This window comes from Neolamprologus brichardi, chromosome 10, assembly GCF_056152115.1.
Source record: "Neolamprologus brichardi isolate AB-2024 chromosome 10, ASM5615211v1, whole genome shotgun sequence".
NCBI lineage: Eukaryota > Metazoa > Chordata > Actinopteri > Cichliformes > Cichlidae > Neolamprologus > Neolamprologus brichardi.
Window position 1 is genome coordinate 10,171,153 of NC_142113.1, and position 27,184 is coordinate 10,198,336.

The 27,184-nt window shown below is 40.0% G+C and overlaps 1 protein-coding gene across 5 annotated transcripts in view; it reads left to right on the plus strand.

Moving 5' to 3' along the window:
• Positions 1–26,525, plus strand: part of LOC102791155 (roundabout homolog 1-like) — an 83,275-nt gene extending 56,750 nt beyond the window's left edge. For 2 of the 5 annotated variants that reach the window (XM_035911464.2, XM_087847166.1), the window contains 27 exons: positions 997–1,154; positions 4,529–4,649; positions 6,050–6,188; positions 6,298–6,428; positions 9,052–9,176; positions 9,275–9,446; positions 13,489–13,694; positions 13,786–13,867; positions 13,952–14,120; positions 14,237–14,403; positions 14,504–14,625; positions 16,499–16,733; positions 16,867–16,988; positions 17,154–17,325; positions 17,663–17,860; positions 18,507–18,533; positions 19,132–19,171; positions 19,358–19,512; positions 19,662–20,021; positions 20,112–20,231; positions 20,322–20,457; positions 22,652–22,804; positions 22,897–23,342; positions 24,016–24,156; positions 24,250–24,471; positions 24,662–24,816; positions 25,107–26,525. In XM_035911464.2, the coding sequence (XP_035767357.2) occupies positions 997–1,154; positions 4,529–4,649; positions 6,050–6,188; positions 6,298–6,428; positions 9,052–9,176; positions 9,275–9,446; positions 13,489–13,694; positions 13,786–13,867; positions 13,952–14,120; positions 14,237–14,403; positions 14,504–14,625; positions 16,499–16,733; positions 16,867–16,988; positions 17,154–17,325; positions 17,663–17,860; positions 18,507–18,533; positions 19,132–19,171; positions 19,358–19,512; positions 19,662–20,021; positions 20,112–20,231; positions 20,322–20,457; positions 22,652–22,804; positions 22,897–23,342; positions 24,016–24,156; positions 24,250–24,471; positions 24,662–24,816; positions 25,107–25,121 (4,289 nt within the window). In that variant the 3' untranslated portion in view covers positions 25,122–26,525. Of the gene's footprint in view, positions 1–996; positions 1,155–4,528; positions 4,650–6,049; positions 6,189–6,297; positions 6,429–8,803; positions 8,913–9,051; positions 9,177–9,274; positions 9,447–13,488; positions 13,695–13,785; positions 13,868–13,951; positions 14,121–14,236; positions 14,404–14,503; positions 14,626–16,498; positions 16,734–16,866; positions 16,989–17,153; positions 17,326–17,662; positions 17,861–18,506; positions 18,534–19,131; positions 19,172–19,357; positions 19,513–19,661; positions 20,022–20,111; positions 20,232–20,321; positions 20,458–22,651; positions 22,805–22,896; positions 23,343–24,015; positions 24,157–24,249; positions 24,472–24,661; positions 24,817–25,106 lie in introns of those variants that run through there. The other 3 variants (XM_087847165.1, XM_006799491.3, XM_035911465.2) reach the window with 3 other exon arrangements.
• The last annotated feature ends 659 nt before the right edge of the window (positions 26,526–27,184 follow it).

Here is a 27,184-nt window from a genome sequence, read left to right on the forward strand (position 1 = left end):
GGAGACAGGAAAAAGCTCTCTCTGACCACCAGAATTCACGCTGGAGTAGATGCGAGTTTGCTTTGTCTCTGATACAGCTGGTGGCTGAAAGATCTTTTTCTGCACACAACCTAGTCGTTGTGGAAAGATGATAAATTGCTGTGGTTGCTTTCCGCCTCCTGCTAGTGTAGGCTGCTGGATCCCACCTTTACTGCAGAGCTTTATATCTTCTCATCTTACTGTCAGCCATTAAGAACAAACTTTCTCAGCAGCTAGTCTCAACAGACCCTGCTTGAGCGAAGGAGTAGTCCCACGAGGGATCCTGACAGGCTGATAAATGAATACAATTTAGATGAGTGGATAATACTAATACTATACTATATTAATACTAATATTATCAGATATTATTTATTATTATCAGATTACTAACAGTGTAGCTCTGTAAATGCATTTTGTGTAGGTGTTTGTGTGTCAGTGTCAGAAAGTGGGATTGACAGAGCTAGTAAACAATCAACTGAAACTTGTACGGTTGTGTTTTTGACATGGGAAGTCAAGTACAAAATATCCCGCTGGTAAAGCTGTTAAAGACTTGGGATCGCAGCCCAGTTCTACCAACAAAAAAAAGGTGTTAATATTGTTACCAAGAGCAAAAAAGCAGCTAAAGTCCAAACTATAAAATTTGCACCTTAAAAATAATAGCTGTTAATGCCACATCACAAAAGTCATTGAAATAGACTTTTTGACATACTAAACACAGCCCCACTTGAAGACACCAATGATACGAGGACGTATTCACCTTCTTAACATCATTAAAGTCTGATTGAATGATTGATTGAATCTTTATTTTGAACATGTTAAAAAAGTACAACAACATAGAATTAAAAGAGACAAATAAACAAAGCAAAACAAAAAGAAAACGAGCAACCACAAACTACAAAACAACAAACAAATCCTTTCACACAAACATGATTAAAGTCCTCTCTGTTTTCTGTTCTGCTTGTCTGTTTTTTTCCCCAGTCTTACGTGACGAATTTAGGCAGAATCCTGTTGACGTTATGGTCGCAGTGGGTGAACCCGCGGTCCTGGAGTGCCAGCCACCCCGTGGACACCCCGAGCCCACAATCTCCTGGAGGAAAGATGGCTCCAACTTAGATGACAGAGATGAACGCATAACAGTAAAAGCAGCTCTTTTGATTTCACACATTTCAACTAATGATAATTTATTCTGTTGTTGTTATATCATTATATTCATGGGAAAGTGCAAGTCATTACACTGGAGATGCTAGAACGTTGAAGTTATGTGAAGAACAAACTTTGACATGAAAATTGGTGGGGTTCAAAAAGCCTTTCAGTGTGAAATTCTGATGCTTAGTTGCCTTTTTTGTAACATTAACATACAAATTAAAGCTCTGCAGGAATTTGGAAAAGCAACCCTGTGAAGTTGCAAGATAATTTTCTTGTGGTCACTGAAACCTTTTCTGGTTCTCATTACCAAAATGCTAGTAGGGATTTTGGAGAGATGATTTATTTGGCTCATACAAAACCTTAACCACAGAGCAGCACATCAGAAAAAAAACAAAAGTGTACATTATACTGTACAGGAAGGAACAGCATCGTGTGCTAATGTTAGCTACTGTATTGATGTATGGTCTTAGTCTAATGTATTAGGTCATGTGGCACGCGGCAGACAGCAGTGATTTTCCTTTTCATGCTTTTGTATATCCTGAATTTATTTTGCATTTAATGGCTTCCTGCTCCTTTAACTTTGGAACAGAATCTGGTTTCAACAACTCAGATAGCTGTGTGCGTGCATGTGTGTGTGTGTATGTGTGAGAGAGCTGATTTGTTTATTTGAGTCTTTGCTTCCATGCTCCCAGGAACACGCAGGAGATTCAAAGCTCATGTTAGTGTGGAGTGACAGGTAGAGCATCTCTGGGGAACTGTGATGGACAGAGCAGCTATCTCTGATTTAAGAAGAGGAAAGGATCAGAGCCAAGGGGAAGGCTCCTCTGAGGGAAATACAAAGGCTGCTTTTCCCTTTGTACTTGCTACGTGCCTGGCTTCGTCCTCCCTGATCATCTTTTCTATATGGAAATGTGTCTTTGCCATGACTGTTCTCTCAAAGACATTACTTACTGTACAAAGACCAAAGGAGTCTACCACAAGTGATTCATGGCTACTTTTCCTTTTGAGTGTTTCCCTTGTGGCCTTTAGCTGTCAGTTATTAATAGTGATATGCAGATCAAGTTGTGAGTTAACAGTTGGATTGAATTTTATGGATTTTAATTAAAAAGCTGAGTGTCTTCATTGCAGGAAAATACGTACACATCACACTAAGGCAGCTAATGTGTTTTCCCTCAGGGTATCTAAGACTATGTAAAAAGGAAATAGAAGACACCGAGGCACAAGAGGAAGAAAAGCTGAGGTTTCAGTGTCCGAGATGGAGGACTGACAAACCACATTTTCATTTCTTTGCAGTGGAATTTTTGCTAAAAATGAGGAGCGGTCAGTCGAGGAAATAAAAAAGCTCTCAGTCTACTCTTTAATCAGCTGCTAAAGTTACAAGTGCAGTAAACAGAAAAAAAAAAGTTGCAGAGCATAAGTATAACATTAGCCAGTGGCAACGGTTAGATCATCTTTGCGATCCTCGAGAAAGACTTGCAGCAAGGGGTAACTCGCAAAACCCTTTCTCCAGGATTTAAATAGGTAATCGCAATGAGCCAAAGTCAGTAAACTCTTTGAAATGTAGAAAAGAAATGAGACCAAATAAGAAATCTTTTAACTGACATTGCACTAGTTTGAAAAAGAGCCTGTGGTATATCTGTCTGTGTCATCCAGTCCCTCTGCAACCCTGAATTGGATAAGCAGTTAAGAAAATGAGTGGATGGATGGGTTATTCATGAATCATTCACAGCAGCTTAAACACCCGCATTGCATTATGTTTTTAGTGAAATACAGAACGTTTTATTTTAGTGGCTATAATGTAACTCCAAACATCCAAACCCAATCCAGTGAATACTGACAGGAATGGCTGAATCTGCAATACTAGTTCCCAAATTCCCCCACGTGCCCCCTGTGATTACCAGTGGTTGGCAATGTGCATCTCAAGTACACACAACCACAAGTCACCCCGCAATTTATTAAGTCTTCCTCTTAAAACCGCATGATTTACAACAGATTTGAAATGGTATCCACTCTTAGGCCACTCTTGGTCTTTTTATTTTTTAATTTTTTTGTTTATTTGGTGGACAGTGTCAGCCGTTTGTGGTGGAAGGTTAGCCTGGAGGAGGCTGACTAATAAATGAAAGGCTGCTGGTTTTATCCCTGCAGCAGCGATTTAATGATGTATTCCATCTGTAAGCATGAGAGTTGAGAGTTCCTACGGAGCCAGGTGCTGTCTGTCATGTTGCTGAATTACTCAATGGACGCAGCTCTGTAGGCAGCCTTGACCTCTGAACTCTGCTAAGAAATGGCAGCGCTGTAGCGTGTGTCGTGTCCCTAGCAAGAATGCATGAATAGTTTGATTCCATGGCCCAGTGTGAGCAGGGAAGAAGCAATCTAAGAGCATAATAACTGGGCTGAGAGTTTAATTGAAGTTGATGCCTGGTTTCACATGTCTGGTTGCAGAGAATGGCTTTGTGTTTGTTTGGAGGTCAGCATGCTTCCCTTCTCCAGTTTCTCATCTACTCACTACTGCTCTGCTGTCACCTCTAACACCAAGCTGCTGCATACTATCAGTAGAGGATCTCACATTCAAAGTACCTCAAAGACATGGTGTGTGGAGGCGTGTGGTGGACAGAAAAGGCTGAAAGCAGTGGGCCACCCCAGTAGCTCACCTGGTAGATCGCGGATTTCTCACTGAGCCTGAGTCCTTTTGTGCAGAGCCTTGGGTTTGAATGTAGGGTGGGCTCTTTGCTGCATGTCATTCCTTCTTTCTCTTTCATGCCTCTGCTGTCTATCTCAACTACATCTACCAAATAAAGAAGAAATGCCAAAAAAAATAAACATGAATGTGTGGGTGTGCCTGCGTGTGTGTGTGTATGCGTGTGTGTGTTTGCCGATATGCTTAGAGAAAAGTTTGGGAAAGGCAAAGTAGGCTGACAGAACATCTAAGGAGCGTCTCTACAAAGAGGCAGTCCCTTTGTTCCCAAGGTTCTCATGTAGTGCTAGATATGAATTATGTAATTTCATAATGTGTGACCTTCTGTGCAGATTGAAAGGCAGTGAAAATTCTATTCCTAAGCAATAGAGAGCCAGATTGATGCGCACAGGCTTGCACAACACCATGCACTTCTTTTTAAACGAAGGACAGTCAAAGATGTGACCATGCAAAAGACGGCATCATACTTTCAAGTAAACATGTCAAAAAGAAAACTTGAGCTGAGGCATATTTTATCACAGAATACACAAATAGCAGCCAGATTATTACACGCTTCATGGATGTGATACTCTGTTAGTAATTCACAAACACGGTGCACATACAGATGGCTAGATCCTCCACAAATACAGCTGTGCAAATATTGATTTTTTTTTTTCTGTTGTCTTTTAGATTCGGAGCGGCAAACTAATGATCACCAACACTAGGAAGAGTGATGCAGGGAAATACATCTGCGTTGGAACCAACATGGTGGGAGAGAGGGAGAGTGAGATTGCCGAACTCACGGTGCTTGGTAAAATATGCAGCTTTTTGATTGCATTTCACAATGTTGCAGTACTTCACTTAGTCTAAGTACTTCCAGTTCTCAGTGCCTTGCCAGTCCACTGTATAATGCTTTTTTCACTGGGGTATAATAACCCATTAATTATTTTGATTATACAGCTCTACCACCCAGTCTACCAGCTTTAGCAAATTTCCCCGCTGAACATGCTCTGAACATCTAACAGTGCTACATCTAATGTTATAACCTTTCAGTATAAGAGCTCCCTATGGTACTGTGCTTCTTCTAGTGCCGCCTCCTGCTTCTAGTCTCTATTCTCAATCCCCCACTTATTTTCCCAACACTTTCCATCAGAATAGAGCTCTTATCTGTACCACATCGTTAGATGGCTTTGGTTCAGGTTGCAAATATACAAGGTAGTGGCTCAAAGAGCCTGTCAAATAAATGTGGAAAATCCCGCTGAATGCAGAAGCATATTAACATGTGCTGTTTTCCAGGCTGTGCAAAATAAATGGCTTATGGAGATAAATATATGATTATCTATAGAATTTCTTTATGTTTCACAGTCATGTCAAACCTGATTTTATTGTATTTATTTCATCCCAGCAAATAATAATTTATACTTATTTGGGTGAAAAGTTGAACCACTGAAAAATAACATACTGATTCTAAAAGTTTGTTCAAAACTCAAATGTACCTCAAATGATTTGAAAAAGTCATTAATATGAAGGACATTTCAGCTTGTTCAGAGGGGTTAAAATCAGATGACTTTGGAAGAAAGTTCATGACAGACAGCATTTCATGGTCTTCTACTACAATAGGCCTTGAGAAGCCATAACATGCATTAGATCCCATTATTCTGCTGTAATGTGAATCGCACTGCCAAAGCATTTGATCTTTTCCCCAAAATTGTTTTGTAGACAGCTACTCATTCTCTGTGACTGCCATGAACCAGAACATTCCACAGAACCTTTGCTGGTTGTAGTCCTGCTTTCTGTATCTCAGACAAGTTGCTTTGCAATTTCTAACTTTTGCAAAACTTGATGTATTGATGTCCTGTTGGTGTGCATAGTCCTCAGTCCAGTCCATATGATGCAGAGGAGAATAGAATAACAATCTGACTTCTGACGCTTCAGCTGTTCGAACACGCTGTTTCCCACACAGAGTACTCAGTAATAAACTCTCAACCATATTTATAATAGGTGAACAATTGCAGCAAGTTGATTTACTTGGGTGAGCCTTTGATGAGTAGATTAAATCAGTCTGAGTGCCGTCTGATCCCTACTTCAAAGGATTTGATATGATACAAGACTCAGCTTTTCAGTACAGTCTCATACCTTCTGAGCCCACAAACACAATGAATTTGATCCTGTAATGATGTTTGTCCCTCTTACTACTGTGCTGCCCTATAGAGCGTCCGACCTTTGTGAAGCGGCCCAGCAGTGTAGTGGTGCTGGCAGAGGAGAGCGTGGAGTTCAGCTGTGTTGTCCAAGGAGACCCTGTTCCCACTGTCCGCTGGAGGAGAGATGATTCTGACCTGCCTAAGGGCAGGTAACGCACAAAAACCCTCTACATTCAGTAACTGACCATGCAAACATGGTGTTTCCACTTGTTCTTTCATCTCTTGGGCATGTGTGTGTGTGCATGTCTGTCCTGCCAGCAGATTTGAAATCCTAGAGGACCATACCTTGATTGTTCGCCAAGTGACCTCTGCAGACGAAGGCTCTTATACATGTGTGGTGGAGAACATGGTTGGGAAGTCTGAAGCGTCTGCAACGCTCACTGTACATGGTCAGTACAACCCAGCCTTCACACTTAATGCTCTACAATCAAAGCACCTTCTTCTCATGTATATGCAGTCCACATATTTTTTTTTCAAGGCCTCAGGTTTCATTTTAATGGATGAGAAGTGTTTGCCTAAGAGTTGTTCCTAACAGGAGACCTAATCCTGTGTCATAGTGTCACAAATTTACCAAGAAATGACTTTTACACACGCGTTCAGCATGACCACGCTTTCATCATTGTGCCTTCTTGTACCGAATAATTGTTTCTAGGGTGCATTTGTCTTAAGGCCTGCGGGTCATATAACAACAGCTAAGAAGGCATAATAAAAGTTTGTTTGTGCAAACTAAAATGAGCATCAGAAGGAAATGTTCGTGACTACAGGAGCTAAACTAATTTGGTCTAAGCTGTAATGCCACAATGACACCCTTAAGTTCTTAAATCAATGACATGAAATAGGCAGCGAGATATCTCTCATGGTTGCACATGCAAACCAGTACGCATAAATACACACATACAGAGGAGCAGTTGGTGACACATACTGCAAAGACTGTAGGACTTAATTAAAGATGAGCTGGTTACATGCTGGGGACTGACATGATTCCAATTACATTGTCTTCCTCCTCCTCCAAAAACCTGAGAAAATGAGCATCGGGGGGGCATAGCTAAATTTGGCAAACAATGGAAAAGACCGGGAATACAGCATTTGATGTTGTATTACTAGATTAAAAAGATAGTTATTTTAGTGAATGGATGTTTCATATTAAAAAAGAAGAAAAGAAAAAAAAGCCCAACCTCTGTATGGCTCAAATCATAGTCACAACCCTAACCACAGAATCATTTTTACTGACCTAGAACATTTGGTTGATATTAAACAATTTCCAGTATAAACAGTTGTAGTAAGCCATAGAGCTTAGTCATAATAATTTTGCACAAGTTCCAAGTATGACATTGTTCTGGAATAACTAAATTAATATGTATTTATTCTGCCTGAATTACCTCTCTCTACTTTTCTCTCCCTCTCTCTCTACTCTAGAGATGTGGATAGATATGGCTATTTATACAGAGGGTGCTTAAGCCAGGCTTTACCACAGTCTCCACAGCAGTGTAGCTCCAAAAGCAGCTGGTTAGCAAGCAAATCATTGCACTATAAATCTAGCTTTGACATCTTAAGATTTCCAGTTTTTCCCATCTACAAATGCAAATGTTTGTTAGTGTGGAAATTTTACAGTAGCTCCTACTTTCCCCCTCTATCCAGACACAATGCTTCATCCGCATCTCACCCTTTATGAGTTTTATGTCCTCATTAACCAATTGTACGTCTGTTAAACTATCCCTCTAGGCTGGCTGGCTCTGACTCAAACTGGCAATTACATGTGTTTTTCACACGTCACAGCCAATGAGTCTGCTGCACATAACTGGGGATAGACAGCCTGCTTTACTCTTTAACATCTGTGCTTTTCTTCCATTTCTTTAACGAGACATTGTGGGGGGGGTAACCTGTGCCACTTGAGATCCCTTTGAGAACAATAATCATATTTTTTTAAAAAAAGGTCAATACATCATACATCACACTTCATAAAAATAGAAGAGAAATAATAGTTTTGAAATGCTACTAACCACAATGATGAAGAATAACTGGAAGGATTATTGAATTGGCCTAGTGTGCACAGTGCAGGGTACCGAAGGGGCCAATGAGTTCCTAAGTAAGATCTTTTCATTTAACGTGACCAACAATGAAATTAGTAAAAGAAATTAAACAACTAGCTTTCACACACGCACTACAGTCTTTCCGCATATTAGCGCAAATGTCAGAAACAGTCCAATCAGACATTAAATAGACCTCAACCTATGTGATGTCCACTATTGCATTATTTTGCAGTGTGAAAATAGCTTGTATTACAGTCTGGTGAAATCACAGCAAGCAAGGCTGTTCTTCTGTCTGCACGCTCTACCCACACAGCACCATCACATAAAGCAGACAGAGCATTTCCTAAAGTAAGCAGGTCGTCTCTTAAGGAGCACCAACCGGGAGAAAGTGTAGCTTTGGACACCTGATGTGAACTACAGAGAAACTAAATGATTACAAGCTCATGAACAGCCAAAGAAATACACAAACCAGCCACGGAGAGACAGAGCGAGAAAGGGAAAGAGATAGAGAACAACCACAAGGTGAAGCAGAATAATAACAAAGCAGCTCTTTGACAGTTTATTTTAGAAGTCTTGCACATGTGATCGGGTGCCTACAGTTTCATAACCTTTCAATGAACTGTAGAAAAAAAATCTTTTAAAACTGTCCCTGCATCATTGCAATTGTGTGTGCATTGTGTGTATTCACCCTGATTATTCATTGCGCTGCTTTTTTGTGTCTTTTTTCCCTGTAGTCAATACTGGTAAGTTGTCGTCCATCCCTCATCCACCATCAGACAGCAACAAGAACTCATGAGTCCCTGTCACTGTCCTATCTTCACTGTAATTCCATCCACCACTACAGTATGTAATTCATGTTATGTGTGGGTAAATTAATAAAATATGTAAAGCTTTTCTCACACACACACACTAGTGTTATAATGCTGAGAATAATAAAAATGTGTAATGCTGACAGGTAATTAGGACCTCTCTTCTTCTGCAGTGCCCCCGGCTTTTGCCATTCGTCCCAGGAACCAGGTGGTGGCAGTGGGCAGGACGGTCACCTTCCAATGTGAGGCTACCGGCAACCCGCAGCCTGCTATTTTCTGGCAGAGGGAGGGCAGTGAGGTGAGACTGACCCTTAGTCTGTCATCACACTACTAAATCACTGCACAGTGTAAATAAAGATAATGAATGGCTAACTGTGATCTTCATCTCCCCTCTAGAGTCTTCTCTTCTCCTACCAGCCACCGCAGCCCTTTAGCCGGCTGTCCGTCTCCCAGATGGGCAGTTTGACCATTACCAATGTTCAGCGTAATGATGGCGGCTTTTATAGCTGCCAGGCTCTTAACATCGCTGGCAGCGTTATTACCAAAGCGCTGCTGGAGGTTACAGACTGTGAGTAAAAGGAGGTGGTGATGGAGGGCAGAGGAGGGGACTTGTATGTAGCTCTTTTGCAGCTTCATTCTTTTGTCTTTTGGCTAAGTGGACTACTTTGTGGCAGCAGTCTTGTTTTGTTGAGCAGGTAAATTAAACTACAGTTTTGTTTTGGCTACAGACGGCAGTAATATTGGGTGTGGTGGTTTGCCTTGGCTTCAGTCAGGAGAGGGATTTTATGAGATATTGTTCACATGTTGGGCTCAGAATAGTTGGTTTCTGCGGTGACTGTCTATAAAGAGTGTCTGTACTTACAGCGCTGTGCAAAAGTTTTGAGCCAGTCCTCAGTTCTTTACATTTACTTCCAAGGGGTCAGAATTTCTTGTAATTTTTTCAAAGTGGTTTTGAGGAGTACCTCTGCAGTAGTTGTAGTAGCAGTAGTTTTTTTCTCTCTTTTTTTTATGTTTGTTGCTTAACCACAGTAGTTTTATATTTTCAGATTAATACTTATTTGTTTATTTTTATTTATTTGTTGTTAACTCAAGCAACAGTATCTGTAAGTCAGGTCATTTCACAAATGGGGAAAAAAACCCAGCAAAGACCTGACACTGGACCTGAAAGATGCATCTAGCTCTTCAGCTGATCTGTCTACTTTTGGATGAAGCCTCACCAGAAATGATCTCAGTGGAATGGTGGCTGTCAACTAGCCATTCTTAAGGAAAGGAAACGGGGAGAAGAGGCTGAGATATGACAAATTACACGAGAACCATGCTAAAAATCAGAGGCAACAGATGCAATGATGAATCCAAATTTGAAGGAGGTGCTAAGGAGAAGTACAACAGGAAGTGCTTACAGCCATCTGTAAAACATGGTGGAGGCTCTGTCGTGGTTTAAGTATCTTGTCAAAATGGATGTACTTATGCAGAATATGTGCCATCAGATTTTGATCCACCATGCAAAACCATCTGGACAGTGTCTGATTGGCAGCAGCTTCATTTTTCAGAAAGACAATGATACCACACTGCCAATGCAACAAAAGCATACCTGGATAGAAGAACTTGGGATTGTCTTGGCAATAAACAAAACAAAAGGCAGCTTTTTCTAATCCAAAGAAAAAGAGCTCATAGATCCAAACAGTCATCGTAAGATATATTCAGTGTTGGGAAGGTTACTTTTAAAATGTATTCCATTACAGAATACAGAATACATGCCCCAAAATGTATTCTGTAACGTATTCCGTTACGTTACTCAATGAGAGTAACGTATTCTGAATACTTTGGATTACTTAATATATTATCATGCTGCAGTAGTACATGAATGTACTATTGCTGTGATTTATTACTGTTACTGAAGGTCCGCGGCTCCGAACCGTAGTAAAGGGACCTCTGGCTAATACGGTGGGTTCTGTGTCGGGCTCGTAGCCGAAAACTAGCTTTACTTTGTTGTCTGGGTCAACTTTGCTTGTGAGACAGAGAGAGGCGTTGAAAGGCTGCTCCAACGGAACTTATTGTTTTTGGAGGAAAACACGAACACGGTGTACAGTCGAGTCTTAATAGCTTACTTACAACTGGGCTCGTCAGGCTCTCTTCTTGGCTGCAGTGGTTATTATTATATTTACATGCTTCCAGCTCCCGTTTTTGCTGGATGACAGCTCGTACTTTTCCTTTTTCTCCCTCCCTCGCTCACAGACACATAACGAGTATGGCAGTCCATTCTCCCTGCAGCACGGACTACACTGCCTATGATGCTACATTCTTTAGAGCTATACCGGTAGCATTCTGCCTATTAGCTTAGCACAACAACAACAGGCGCTCTCTCGCCCAGGAAACACGCAGAGAGAGAGCGTCACCCTGTAACCATGGCAACCGTAACGCTGCCACCTGGAACAACAGAACGTAGCTGTCAAACAAAACCCAAACAGTCCTGACCCGCCACAATATGAAACAGGAAAGTACTGCCGTGTAATCCATTTATTTCAACAAAGTAACTGTATTCTAAATACCACCTTTTTAAACGGTAACTGTAACGGAATACAGTTACTCATATTTTGTATTTTAAATACGTAACGGCGGTACATGTATTCCGTTACTCCCCAACACTAGATATATTAAATTGTAAGGTAAAGACTCTACTTAAAGACATTACAAGAAAGCTTGCCTAAGAGAGTTCAGGCTGTGTTAAAGACTAAAGGTACTCATGCCAAATATTTTAGCTCATTAGAATTGTACAAACTCTGTTTGTTCCATGTATGTTTGCAAGTTTCAATAAATTGCTTCATGTGTTTCCGGTTTTCTCAGCAACATATAAAGAAATGTGTTTTGACTCAAGACTTTTGCACAATACTATATAAATCTTCTCTTAAAGAAACATTTCCTAACCTGCAGTTGTGCAGTAAATAAAGATGGCTGCACTGATCACCATTAATCATTAGTTTGCCTTAACACAACACAGCACAGACTGATTTATTGTACTCTAGATCTAGAGTTCAGTATATGAGGTTTTTATAGAAATTGGTCTGAGGGACTCTCATCCAAACTATACATGATGAAATAACTATGCTGATTGCCTTAAAAAGCAATTTGAATGTGCTCGGAGGCCTAAAAAAGTAATTGCAGACACAAGTAATTGTGCACCTGTGTGGTGATGAATAACTACTTGTACGTCTGTGTGAGTTCTATGTACGTAAATACATTAAAGAAAATAATTGCTTCAGTTTTGAACAGACTGGTAATACATCTACACATTGAGTGGATCAGTGCAGCTCTGTCAGTTGTCGTGGACAGTATTCTGCCCATACCGATAATGTGCCCTGCAGCCACCTTAGTATGAAAGTGAGAGTCTATTCAGTAAAAAGGAGGTGGGCTGTTCATGGGTGTTTTTAGCATTTTTTCCAGCAGTTTGCACAGCTCTACACTCTCACTTGCACATTTTTTTTCTCTCCACTCTCCCCTCCCCTAAATTCTATCCATCCTACCACACGCCTCTCACCCCCATTTAGAGTAGTGCATTTGTATGGTAATAACTGGTTCACATTACCTCTGGCAGTTTTCAAGGCACACTTCCATCACCTTTTTTGGAGTTTTTTTTTGTGTTTTTTATCTAGAGCCCCTGCTCCCATCCAGGGTTTTTTTTTTCAAATGTAAGAGAGCGAGAGAGTCTGTTATCTAAGTTAGACTGTTATTAGTTGGGCTTTGCCGACATGATTGGATCCGGCTCCAGCAGTACCTACAACCCAATGAACGATTAGTTGCTCTCCGCTGGAGGGGAAAAGTTGATTTCTTTTTCCTCCACTGCCTGCGCAGCCACCTAAGCTTATTGTTCTCCCTCTTTACCAATTTACCCCTCAATATCTTCTACATCTTATCTGTCTTTTATTTTTTTCCCAGGCCTTCATTTTCTCAACTATTCTCAGTTCTTATTTTTATTTTTCTCTCTTTCTTTATAACTTTAACATTTTATGAAAATGAATTCCTAATCTCAAATTCTGTAATATACCACTGGCAATGACACTGTTGTAGAGAGGAAAATGCAGAAAAGAGTTGGAGGGGGAAAAATGTCAGCTAAGATCTCACTTGTCCCCCAGCCACTGCCCATATATACATATGCATGTATGTGTATGTATATATATATATATATATATATATATATATATATATATATATATATATATATATATATATATATATATATATATATATAATTTACTATCACGACACTGTTCACATATATTGATGTGTTATAAAAAACAGTGAAACTGAACATGCACTAGATATAGCAGTTTAATTCTTTAAACAAATTCCTAGACGTTTTTTTCACCAAATTATTTGCATGCGTTTATTTATTCTCACAAGTTGCAAGCAAAATATTTGTATGTATTTATTTTGTTGTATTTTATTGCCATTCTTTTTTTTTTTTAAACGTGTTACATCTGTTTTTTCAAAAGCTTTTACACCACATGCTGTTTTGACACTGACTGCACTGTGTATTTCCAATGAGACATATCTATAATTAATACATGTCATTTTGTGGTTTAGTCATTCACTTTTCCATTTTTCTTTCCTAGCTGGGTCAGACCACCCTCCTCCTGTCATTAGACAGGGTCCGGTCAATCAGACTGTTTCTGTAGACAGCACAGTAACTCTGGGTTGCCAAAGTGTTGGCACTCCAACGCCTGCCGTTCACTGGAAGAAAGATGGTGTCGTGGTGTCTCCTGTGGACTCCCGTATGTCGCTAACAGAAACAGGATTGCTGAAGATTCACTATGCTAAGGTAGTAGATAGTAATACAGCACTTACTAAGAACTCGCACTGAGCCAAGGCCATCTGTCAATGTCTGCCTCCTCTGTATCTTCTATCCTTAGCTGGGAGATACAGGTTTCTACACCTGCGTTGCTTCTAATTCCAATGGAGAGGCTTCCCGGACAGCGTACTTGCAAGTTGAAGGTAGGCTATTCGGATATACAGAACTTTTTGCCAAAGTCCTGCTGGGTTAACTTTTGCATGATTTTGTTGCTGTCGCACTGGCAGAGTTTGGAGTTGTTGTCCAGTCTGGTCATCCCTCAGACCCTAGCCTGATTCCCAGTGCTCCATCTAAACCTGAGGTGACTGACATCAGCCGTACCTCTGTCACTCTATCATGGAAATCTGGCCCCAGCGGCGCTGCACCACCCACCTCTTACCTGATTGAGGCATTCAGGTTAGAGATTTGCAGGGTCAAACGTGTTTTAACGAAGTCATTCTGTTTAACATGGATCAAGCTTGACAAAATATTCCCTGTGTTTGTGTGCTGTCATTTTTGGCCACTCTCTGCAGTTACACATTAGGCAGCAGATGGGTGACCCTGGCAGAGCATGTGAAGGCGCAGACCTTTGTCCTGAGAAACCTGAAGCCTGGAACTGTATACCTCTTTATGGTCAGAGCAGTGAATTCTTATGGCCTGAGTGACCCCAGTCCAATCTCTGACTCCATCAGAACACAGGGTCAGTCTGGATTTTCCATTAGTTTTTAAGCTTTTAAATGCCAGCTTAGCCACAAACACACTGAAATTTTATGCTTCTGTCCTTCCTTTGGTACACACAGACAGCACTGCCACTATGCAGGGAGTGGATCATCGTCACATCCAGAGAGAACTGGCAGATGTTGTTATCCACCTGCGCACGCCAACTGTCCTTTCGTCTTCCGCAGTCAGAGTGCAGTGGACGGTAAGCGAAGCGACTGGCTTGAAGTTAATGTAACTACAGGAAAAAATATTTGCCTTGTTTGTTTTTTTTAAAACATGTGGACAGATTTAACAAATGATATGAAAACCAAGGGGTCAGGATTTTAAAATAAAGATTATTGGTGCTGGCAAACCTTTTATTTTAGGGATTCTTGACTGAGAATCTAGACTGCCCAGTTTCCCAGCATTTATTAGCAGAGAATAAAGCACAGCACAGAGATGCAAATTTAATTCAATTCAATTCAATTCAATTCAATTCAATTTTATTTATATAGCGCCAAATCACAACAAAAGTCGCCTCAAGGCGCTTCATAGATACAGAGAAAAACCCAACAATCATATGACCCCCTATGAGCAAGCACTTTGGCGACAGTGGGAAGGAAAAACTCCCTTTTAACAGGAAGAAACCTCCGGCAGAACCAGGCTCAGGGAGGGGCGGCCATCTGCTGCGACCGGTTGGGGTGAGAGAAGGAAGACAGGATAAAAGACATGCTGTGGAAGAGAGACAGAGATTAATAACAGATACGATTCAATACAGAGAGGTCTGTTAACACATAGTGAGTGAGAAAGGTGACTGGAAAGGAAAAACTCAATGCATCATGGGAATCCCCCGGCAACCTACATCTATTGCAGCATAACTAAGGGAGGATTCAGGGTCACCTGGTCCAGCCCTAACTATATGCTTTAGCAAAAAGGAAAGTTTTAAGCCTAATCTTAAAAGTAGAGATAGTGTCTGTCTCCCGAATCCAAACTGGAAGCTGGTTCCACAGAAGAGGGGCCTGAAAACTGAAGGCTCTCCCTCCCATTCTACTTTTAAATACTCTAGGAACAACAAGTAGGCCTGCAGAGCGGGAGCGAAGTGCTCTAATAGGGTGATATGGTACTACAAGGTCATTAAGATAAGATGGGGCCTGATTATTTAAGACCTTGTATGTGAGGAGCAGGATTTTGAATTCAATTCTGGATTTAACAGGAAGCCAATGAAGGGAAGCCAAAACAGGAGAAATATGCTCTCTCTTTCTAGTCCCTGTCAGTACTCTTGCTGCAGCATTTTGGATTAACTGAAGGCTTTTCAGTGAGTTTTTTGGACATCCTGATAATAATGAATTGCATTGAAATTTATTGGTCTGCTACATTGCCAATTTGTTCCAAGCACATAAGAATGTCTGATGCATTTTTCTGTGTGGATGCCTCCACAAAAATCTTTAAAAGCATCCCATTTCGTAATACTGTGGTTCAAATGGAAAGTGCTGAGTCCTATGCTGGCTTAATTTTAACCAGAACCTTACTGAATGGAAACCATAAATGACTTCATGTTGAGATTTACAGTGAGAATTCACAGATGAGAAAATGATAAAATGCATCACCCTAAAGGAAAACTGAATTAACTGAGTTTTAACAGATCTGTTAAAACTGGTAGATGTTTAACTCACATAGGAATATTATTGTGAACCTTTGAATTCAAAGGAGCTTGCAAAGAAAAGCATCTGGACTTCTTTAAGTTGCTTGAAGACGTTTCACCTCTCATCCGAGAAGCTTCTTCAGTTCTAAGGTCAAATGGTGGGGTCCCAGATTTAAACTTAGTGGGAGTATCCCCCCACAGAGGGACAAAAGGACCCCCTGATGATCCTCTAATCACCAACACAGCCAAGGTGTGAAACTGGGTGTGGGTCGCAAACAGCCCGGGTTTCGGGTGAGCTCCTTTGCAAGCTCCTTTGACTACGATAACCTGGATGACTGAGAACCTTCACAGACATATGAACCTTTGGATTGAATTTGTTTAGTTTCCGGTGTTCAAAAAGAGTCTCATTGTCATGTGGTCTGATATCTTAACAACGTGTTTTTATCTCTGTTAGGTTGAGCAGCAGTCCCCGTACATCCAGGGTTACAAGGTTCTCTACAGGGCGTCTGCTGAGCATGGCCAACCAGACGGGCAGTGGATTGTCCAGGAGTTACGTGCCCCACTTGAGGACGGGGTGGTGATCGGTCAGCTGAAGAAGGGATCCATCTACGAGTTCAAAGTGCGTCCCTTCTTTGACGAGTTCCAGGGAACTGACAGTGAGGTGAAGGTGGTCAGGACACTGGAAGAAGGTGAAGTTTTGTCTAAGACTATCTATAAATACCAAAGAGATAGTGATTTTAAATATCATTGTACATGATCATCATACAATATCAGCAAGTCTGTTAATGTCTCCATTATTAACTGTGTGCTTCTTTGTCTTAGCCCCAAGTAGAGCACCCCAGGGAGTGACAGTCACAAAGACTGAAGCCAATGGCACTGCCATTCTCGTTTCCTGGAAACCTCCTCCAAATGCAGAAGATGCTGGACTCATTCAGGAATACAAGGTTATTTTTTTAAAAAAAGACAGCTATCACTCACTCACTCCTGTACTTCTGAGTCTGTGTATTGCACCTAAAATGCAAATTGTATCTCTGTAAGACTGAAGGTGCTCAGTGTGTCCCTCGGGCAATCACTGCCCTCTCATCTTCATCTCACCTTCTTCTCGACAGATCTGGTGCCTGGGTAATGAGAGTCGCTACCATGTAAACCAGTCAGTGGATGGCTCCACCTTCTCCGTGCTCATTTCCAGTCTGGCACCGGGGATTCGCTACAGTGTGGTGGTTGCAGCTAGCAATGGTGCTGGACCTGGAGTACAGAGTGACGTTGCTTTCTTTCAGTTAGGTAAATGTTCTGCCAAAATGCAGTGTTAAAATTAGAAAGCCACAGGTCTGAGCACAGCAAGAGCACAGAATGTTTTAGAGAAAACCTCCAAATGCAGTTGATCAGAGCCTCCTTTGTGTGTTCAGTGAAAAATCTGAATGGAGCATAATGCTGTTCTTAATCTATTCATGGTTAGATTCACATTTTTTTATGTTTAAGCAATGCCTTTCTCTCTTTGGGCCCTTTAACATTTTTTTTTAACATACTAAAGGGTTCAGTTATACTTTCTGCATTTTCTGTACATATGTATGTGTGGCAATATATGTTTGAACCTTCTCCTTTTGTTTTTACTGCTCAGACTCTGCAGGCCAGATGATGGATATCAGCGAGGAAAGAGACACATTGTCCCAGATCTCAGATGTGGTGAAGCAGCCCGCATTTATCGCTGGCATTGGCGCCACCTGCTGGTTGGTTCTCATGATTTTCAGCGTGTGGCTGTACCGTCACCGCAAGAAAAGAAGCGGCCTCAGCAGCACATACACTGGCATCCGCAAGGGTGTGTGCCTTTTCCCTATGTCCTTATTGTACAGTAGTAGATGTAAATATCAATTTCACATCTATATGGGCCAAATGTGCCTACATCTGAAGACTTTTAGGACTGTAGAAGGGATCAAGCCATGACATGTTGCCACCACACTGATCATCAGTTGTCATTTCAGTGATATTAAGGAATATTTTCTGTGGCTGATAAGCAGATCACATCAAACGGTCAGGCACAAAGACTTCAGAAACAAATTTGCATTTGCAGACATTCAAAGGCTGACCTTTAATTGCTTATTTGTAGAGTGCCATTTCCTCAACATAGCACAGTTCTTGGAACCACTGACCTGTCAAACTGCCATTACCATGTGTGCTACAATATTGCTGATATTTCTTCCCTGTCTCCTGGGTCGCCTGTCACCCTTATTAACCTTCTTCTGGGCACTTGTGTCAGAGGCAGCACTAACACAGGTGGCATGTGGTTATTAAAATACTTGTACACCTTAAACTTTTACATGAGGAGATGCCCATCACACAGCAGAGGTTGCATACAAAGGTCTGCAATGTTATAATGTACTATGGTAGTGTCTAATAATTTAGATACTAAAGTAACTAAGTCACAAAAGAGTAAAACTGATTTTTCTTGTCGTTTGTTCCTTCAGTTCCCTCATTCACCTTTACACCTACAGGTATGTACTATGTGCTTTAGCTGCTAATACATGTTCGATTTTATGTGGCAAATGATTGGATATGTTTATTCATATAAACATCCCAACCATCTGTACTTAATTGCAATCTAAAATTGGAAACAGTTTGACATTTGTTTCATAGAGCAATGGAGAGAAACATATGTCGTATGGACACATTGCAACAATGTACTTGTCCCATTGGACCAAGTGCATTGGCTTAGGTTAAGTTAATTTGTTTATATTTTTTAAAATATGGAATCTCTCATACAAGATTAATGTCTTTTATATGACATTTTACTGCTGGAGAAACTGTGAACAAGTGTTACTAAATCGTTGTTGTGAAGTTGTGTTGTGCTGAGATGTGTAAAGGAACAGACAATTATTTGTGGTGTCTTCATGCAAATGAAACCAGACAGTTTAAGACACAGAAACCAGACACAAACTATACACCCCATGGATAGAAGCATGTAGACTTTTTGCTTTAATTTTTCTCTTATTCTTTTTTTGCTTAGACTTCTTTCATGTTTTTTTCTGCCTTTAGCGCTTCATCTTTTTGACAGCTCATCAAGGCTGAATGTTTTCCTCTTTCTCTTTGCAGTTGCATATCAAAGAGGAGAATCAGTATGCAGTGCTGGCAGGTATTTTTGTCCCTTTGTGTTGAATAAAAAAATAATAAATGAAATGCACTTGCACAGTGGAACCACTAGGGGGAGGTGTCTTCTTGCTTTAAATGTGCTGTAAGGCACCCAGTCCATGCTCACTCATTACTCATTTATGAAGGTGGCAGGTTGTGATTGACACCTCTGTGATCCTCCTTGTTGCAGACCTGGCCTTCTCAGCATGGGTGAACCCCTAAACCAGCTGTGGCTGCCAGACAGTTGGCCAAATGCATGTGCCAATCATAAGGACTGTAGCATCAACTGCTGCAATAATGGCAATGGCACTAGTGACAGTAACATGACAACATACAGCCGACCAGGTGAGTGCAGTCTCACAAACTCAGACTTGATTTAGCTCTGTTAGAAGCTTAGATACATATTGCTCAAGTAATAAAAATCATACACCTTGTAGCTGTGCGAAAATTTGTGTTCTTGCATGCTCATGTGCTGCTTTGTTTCACGTACTCAGCCGACTGCATAGCCAACTATGGAAACCACCCAGAAAACAAACAGGAGGGACAGCTTGGGTCTGAGACAGCCATATACACTGATGTGAATCTCTCCAACAAACTCAATGAGATTAAAACATTCAACAACTCCAACTTGTGCTATGCAAGTCCAGGAGGGGATTCAGCAGCCACATATGAGCCTATTCCATATGCCACCACACAGCTCATTCAGGCCAGCATTAAGAATAAGGCAGCCTCTGGCGGCTCAATAGCAGAGCCTCTGGATATACCCTGCTGGAAACAGCCCCCCAATTTGCCTCCAATACCAAAGGAGATGGCAGCACAGATGCAATACAACTTGACTGAACAAAAAAGTAATGGTAGGAAAGACCACCTTGATATGTTTTACACTATTTTTATTTAAAAAAAAAGAAATACAGGTACATTTTTTCCTGCTGCTTTGTCTTCAGATCATTTGCAAGGAGGAGAAGGAATGATTCATCCTAAAGCTATCCCCTACAACCAGACCCGAGATCACAGCACAGGTGGCTCACACCACAGTTCAGACAGAGGCAGCAACAGCACCTCAGGTGAGGCCAACAACTAGTCTGTACTGTTTAATATTAATGAGGCAAACTGCAGGACTTTGTTTATCTTTATGTTTATTTTTCATTTCTCAGGGAGTCAAAATCAAAAGAAGGCAATACGGGTCCCAAAGATCCCAAAACATAATCCAGTAAGCTGGGGAGAAGCCCTATCTCCTCCTCATGCTAATGCCTGGGACTGTGATGAATATAGCCTTCCCATGGAAAGAAGGTAGGAGGAAAAGATACTTGTATTTCTACACAGCACATGCTGATAGACAGATTAGCATATCCCCTTCAGTTGCCAAAAGCAATATAGAAGCAATTAGAAGACTCATCATGGGCATGAATGCGATGGTAATTTTGGGATTCTAACAACATCTTTCTTTTAACTGTTCTTTTTCCGAGGTGGAAGGGTTGTACATCGTACATCTTTAACACTTAAAGAAAACAAGAATTAGCTTTACAAATTTAAATTCATTTTGGGTTTTTCTATAATCCACAAAAGGACAATAGTATATTTACAGGGTCAGATATATACATACATCCAAATTAATATTTGGTTAAATGTCCCTTAGCAATTTGCCCTCAGCCAGATGCTTTTGATAGCCACCAACAAGCTTTCTGCATCATTCTAGGTGGGTATTTGACCACTCATTTTGACCATTCTCTTTCAAAGAATTGGTAGAGTTCATTTAAATTGATAGGTTTCCTGATCAGGCCCAGCTTTTAAGCATAGTCGAGGTTGGGACGTTGGAAAAACCATTCCAGAAGCGTAAATATAACCTACTTTATCCACTCCAAAACCAGTTTTAAAGTGTATTTGGGATCATTGTCGTGTTGGAACACCCAACTTTGCCCAAGTTCAAGTCATCTATCTGTTGAGTTGAGGTAAAGCTGAAAAATATAGAGGTAGTCCTCTTCCATCATTATTCCATTCACTTTTTGCAATGTAGCACTACCACTGGGTTCAAAACAGCCCTTGAGCATGACGTCACCAACACCATGCTGTGCAGTTAGTACAGTGGTCTTAGGTTTGAAAGCCTCACCTTTATTTCTCCAAACATAACTCTTGTCATTGTGGCCAAATAACTCAATCATCTGACTATAAAACATTTCTCCACAAGGCATGTGGCTTTTCCAAGTGCACAACTATAAAGTTCAGCCAAGCTTAAATGTGCTGATTTTGGAGTAGGTGGTTTTTTCTCAGACCATCAAGTTGTGGACAGTGATGCTGGTGTTGCAGTAGTTTTCTGTTCATAGCAAGCTTGAGCCTTGGTGGTTCCTGTATTCTTCCTAACATCCTAACTTATTTACTCACATCTAAGTGTAACAGTTTGAACCTTCTTCCAGACCCTTGGCAAAGTGGTGACACACTGAATAACTTGTACTTACATACAATTGTTTAAACTGATAATCTGGAAATCTGCAGTTTATTAGAAATGGTTCCAAGGTACCTGTCCAACTTGAACTCAACAGTTCTCTCCTTCTTAGATCTTCACTAAGGTCCTTTGACTTTCCTATTGTTCTGAATATTGGTCAATCCAAATCCAATTGTTGTCAGACAAATTGTTTATAATACGGCAAAGAGAAACTACGGGTTGAAGTCAATCATGATCACTAACAAAAAGTTAAAAAGGCATTCTAAAGCCTTTAGCACAGTTTAATAAATACGTAAATGTATACGTTTCAAAATTGTGTCCCTTGTGGATAAGGCCCAGTGTGGATTAGATTAGAAAAAATTCAAAATAAATTCAAATTTGTGCAAAAAAATCATGTTTTTTTTTTTTTAAACTGTAAAACATGTATGTTATACACAAAGGCCTAGAACACCTTAAAGAAATAATTAAAAAGCCCCAGATTACCATGACATTCATGGCTATGATGAGTGGATATAAACGTCTGACCACAGCCTTACATAAAGTAGTGCATTTCAAACTGCTAGAAAACATGCACTTCTTTGTGCAAAAATATTATTACTTTTAGTTATTCTTCACTGACCCCCCACCCCCTGGCCCAGGACAAAACACGGTCTCATTGTAACAGCCAAACCAATTACAATATTCACATTTATGGCATTGTCTGACAGTCAGTTTACTATTAGAGCAGGATTATATAACTGGAATTACATTATGACATGTTTAATGAAAAAAAGGTTGCCATGCATTTTACAAACCACTGGTTTGCCCAAGGACCTTAAGGCACCAATTACTGCTGTGGATAATTTAATCTGTCACAATTGGGCAATTAAATTGTGCTTTTAGTTCACTTCTGTATGTTCTGTATTTTTATTTGATTTGATGTGTTGATAGTGCACTGAGGGCTTTGCATTAATATCTAATGAATTGTGACTAATATGTCAGGACTTTGGCAAATGGTTGGACTTCTTTAGCCATTTGATTATGTCAGCTATTCTTTTTTATCAGTTTTAATCCAGAAGAGAGAACTGAAGGCTGTCCAACTCCACCAGTTAGAGGGCAAGTCTCATCCTCTACTGAAGTATCTTATAATCACCCACCTATCACAGCATCACAGGGAGACCTGACTAATGGCCTACACAATCCAGCAGAACATCTCAGGTAACCCACGACCGAATTCAACGTGCACACATTTATTAAAATAAAACTATTGTCATGACAGAATTTGACAGATTTTTAAATTCATTTTACAGTCAACACATCACAAGCAACCCTCGCCCTCTTTCCCCAACACATACCTACAGCTCAATACCCCTCTGCGTGGATACTGATGGACAGGAAGAGAATGATGAAGATTTGGAGGAGGAAACAGATGCAGAGCTCACTGAAAGTCATTACAGCCAAGACCACAACCACGAGAAGCACAAACACCAGCTGCACCACCAATCCCCACACAAGCAGCTGCTGCATGGACTGGACCAGACCCCGGCCTCCAGCACTGGAGATCTGGACAGATCAGTCACAGGGTCTATGGTTAACAGCTGGGGCTCAGCATCTGAGGACAACATCTCATCAGGCAGGTCCAGTGTGGTCAGCACTTCAGAAGGATCCTTCTTTACAGATGGAGATTTCAACCAGGCAGTAGCCTCATCGCGGGATATTGTTGGCCTGCGCATGTGCAGATACCCAGAGGAGTCAGGTGAGGAAGCATATGGGGAGTTAATACAGTTCAGTCCATAAGTATTTGGATTAAGACACACATACTAGCCATACTAACTATCAAAATCCTCAAAGCACAAGCTGAAGAGGAGTGGCAGCAATCTCTGGCTTATTTAAATGAAAAATAATCTGGTATTTACGTGTGTGTGTGTGTCAACGTGCAATTCATGCAGTATTTCACTAACTTTTATATGTAGCCCATCATTTTTAAAGGATCAAAAATAATTAGACAAACTAACATAATTTTATATGAAAGGGTTTATTTTAAGTATTTTGATATAAATCTTTTTGGTTTCATTAGCAAAAAAGAAGTCCCAAAAACATCCAAGCATCACCCTAACCTGGATGACTGACAACCTCAGACCTCATTAAAGAACATTTGAAATAGCCAAACTGTTCAACTTTTGCAGAAAATGTAGGGCTGTATTACTCACAGAAAGAAGCTGGTGGAGGTGTTTTGGCATAACTATTATTATTATTATCATAGAGACAAAAACAAAAGTCAAATTCACTTCCAATTATAATAATAATTGATTGCATTTATAGAGCGCTTTTCAGGGCCCTCAAAGCGCTTTTACAATTACAATAATAACTGTAAGTTTACCATATGTTATATGTTCATCTGTGCTATCTATGTCCATGGGATGATTTAGGGCGGCGGCAGCAGCGACCCAGCAGTCCCATGTCCACAGATAGCAACATGAGTCCTGCAATAACACATAAAAGGCCCAGGCGACATAAACAGAACCAATCTGCTCCACAGGGTTACCAACCCAAAGACGTCTTCAGTGATGGTAAAGAAAGACCCATGGATAAGTTTTGCTGTTGCATACTGTGTCTCTTAATGATTGCAATATTTAAAATTCTGTGCACTGCTCTTTCCACAGACACTTGTATGCCTCTGGATTTCACCAGCCAGATGTCCCATGGTGACTATAAAGTGAGGGGGGCCACGCTGCCTCGGATGGGCCCTGGGGAGGCCCGGGGTAGACGAGGCAGCACTGGGACTCACAGGGTCAAAGAGGCTACAGTTGAGGAAAGAGAGAGCCAGGAGAATCACAAGATTCCATTAGCAGGAAAAGGAAGCAGCAAAAACCGACAGCACTCTGGTACTATATGGATAATGTTGCTCATTTTGAAACTTAAATTTACACCCAAATTATAATGGAGATTTTTTGCATTTTATTATTTTATGTGATCTTTTTTGTCTCTTATCATTTTAGGCCATTGAATGTGTGATAAATTAATTAATTAATTAATTGACTGACTCTTTAATTGATTGATTTTCTCTTTTTCAAGAATTTGGGGACATTCTTCTGTACAGTCGTCCCTCTTTCCCATCAGGACAAACTCAGACAGTGCCAAATGAGTCTAATTCATCCAAATTTGCATCATCTGGAGACTCAAGGACTAAACAGGGTGGACAGGTGGCACCTTTGGGACAGGTGGAAGAGGTACATGAAAATGTGTAGCTAACATTTGGCATGTGTGTATACACACACACACATGAATATATATATATATATATATATATATATATATATATACATACATACATACATGTATATATATATATAAGTATACATACATATATATATATATATATATATATATATATATATATATATATATATATATATATATATATATATGTGTGTGTATGTATGTATTCATGTGTGTGTGTATGTGTGTGTGTAGGAAAAACAAAAAGAGGAATGAGACTAATGCTGTTTTGTTTCCACAGTTCCTGAAAAGCTAAGAAGCAATGTGAGCTCAACAGGAATATCCTATTGTTGCTTCAGACAAAGGACTACAACCTTTAAAAAAGTGGAAAAGACTCCAAAAATACTGCACAATATAAGTTTTTTTAAAAGTCAGATTTCTCATTAAGTGTTGGAAAAAAAGGAAAAAAAGTGCTCTCATCTTTAAGTCACTAGACTTTTATTTGATGCACTGTTTATTGTTTGCTTTCTTTTGCTGACCAGACTCCAGGACACTGACCTGTTGGAGGCTGGCTCTAGTAATATAAATGCACATTTGATGGCGGTTGTGAGTGTCTACAAAAGTATTGTCCACAATGACTGCTTGATGCGGTCCAGTATGATCTTTGTTTGTCAGTTGTCTTGTTACTTTGCTATAATTGATATACAGTCATTACCTGCCATCTTGTAAATTGTTTACTGCCACAGAAGTGCTTCAAATTCAAATTTTATATAACAGTGTTAATGTTTTCTAAGTGATGTATATGTTGTCTTTGTATTATTTGTCCTACTTTGGTTAAAAAAGCACAATCACATAATTTTATTCTAAGTCATTGCTATATGAATTTTCAGTCCTACAGAAAACACGTTTTTTGAGTCTTGCTGATCATTTCATCATGCTGAGAAAAAGATTGTTGATTGTGATTGTGCATTCAGTTGCGTACATTTCAGCTGTTTTCATTCAGATCTGAACTATCTGTTGTGTGTACTGAGAGAATTGCATGCAGATTCACCTGTAGGAGGTTTTACTTAACACCATGACTGCTTTGTCCTCCCACTGGGATGATGAAAGTTTGTTCACGGACTGGTTTCATTTATTGTTTCTCTTCACTGAATTAATTCTATCTACTCCTCTGTTCCCCTGACCCTGGCCAACTTATGGTGTAGAGCTGGACAACATGCCAGTTTGCCAAAATAAAATATGTGACTCGCTTACTGATGTTAATTCATATATTGTAATTTGAAATGCCTGCTTGAAACCACAGTGACTACACCAGTCAGTGATATCCAACTACAAGTTTAGCAAACCAAACTGTTATCAGTCCAGAACTAGACTGAAGAAGTCGCTTGAATGAGTGACAAAACATTTCTCCCACTGAAAAAAGTTTTGTCCAGATGAACAGAGCTGAACTTTTTGGGAACTAGGCAGCCAGTTACCTAAAATGTTAAACCGGTCATATGTAACCAAACAAATGTTGAAAGTCCATTTAAGTAAGGTCAAGTAAAAAAATAACATTTATATTAAAAAAAAAATCATATTTAAAAAAACCAAAAACAATCATTTTACTGTTTATATGTTCTAGAGTTTAGTCATATTGTCCAGCTCTATTCTGTAAGTTAAATATGGAACAAATATGTCACTTTAACTACTCTCTTCAAATAAATATTGCTGTTCATTAAGCGACAAGAAATAAGGTGGTAGTTCATTTACTAACACAATACTGACAATATTTATTCCACTTTCCAGTTTTAAAGGAGACAATCGTTATATATGGAATCGAATATATATGGCTAAATCTGGCCACTGTACACACCATGACATGTGCATTTACCCACATTTTTTGCATCTTTTTTCAAAAGTTAACAAACTGTCTTTGAAATGTATGTTTCCTAATGTGAGATGACAACCCCAATGCTGGAGACAAGGGTTGGATGCAACATGCATACAAACAGTAGCCTTTATTAATGAAATCAAAAGTCCAACCATTAGACAATTTACAAGGTGGAAAAGAATGATGGCATTACCCAGTGGAAACAACCAGGGAACAGGACGTTATAAAAGGAAACACAGGACTATACAGACACTGAGAGGGAGCTAATTACACAGTGAGACAACAGAATGAGCTGACCGTTGGTAAAAAGAATTTGTGACAGGCAAGGACAATGGAGGGAAATGAACAAAGCAAAGCTCAAACTACACACAACAGAACACTATGTCAACATAAAACGGGAAATTAGAAAAAAAAAAACATGCAGAACAAACAAAAATACAAGAGAAGACAAGAGGAGAGGATGGAAATAAAACAATGATGTGAACTTGTCCTTTTGTCAGCTTTTGTCT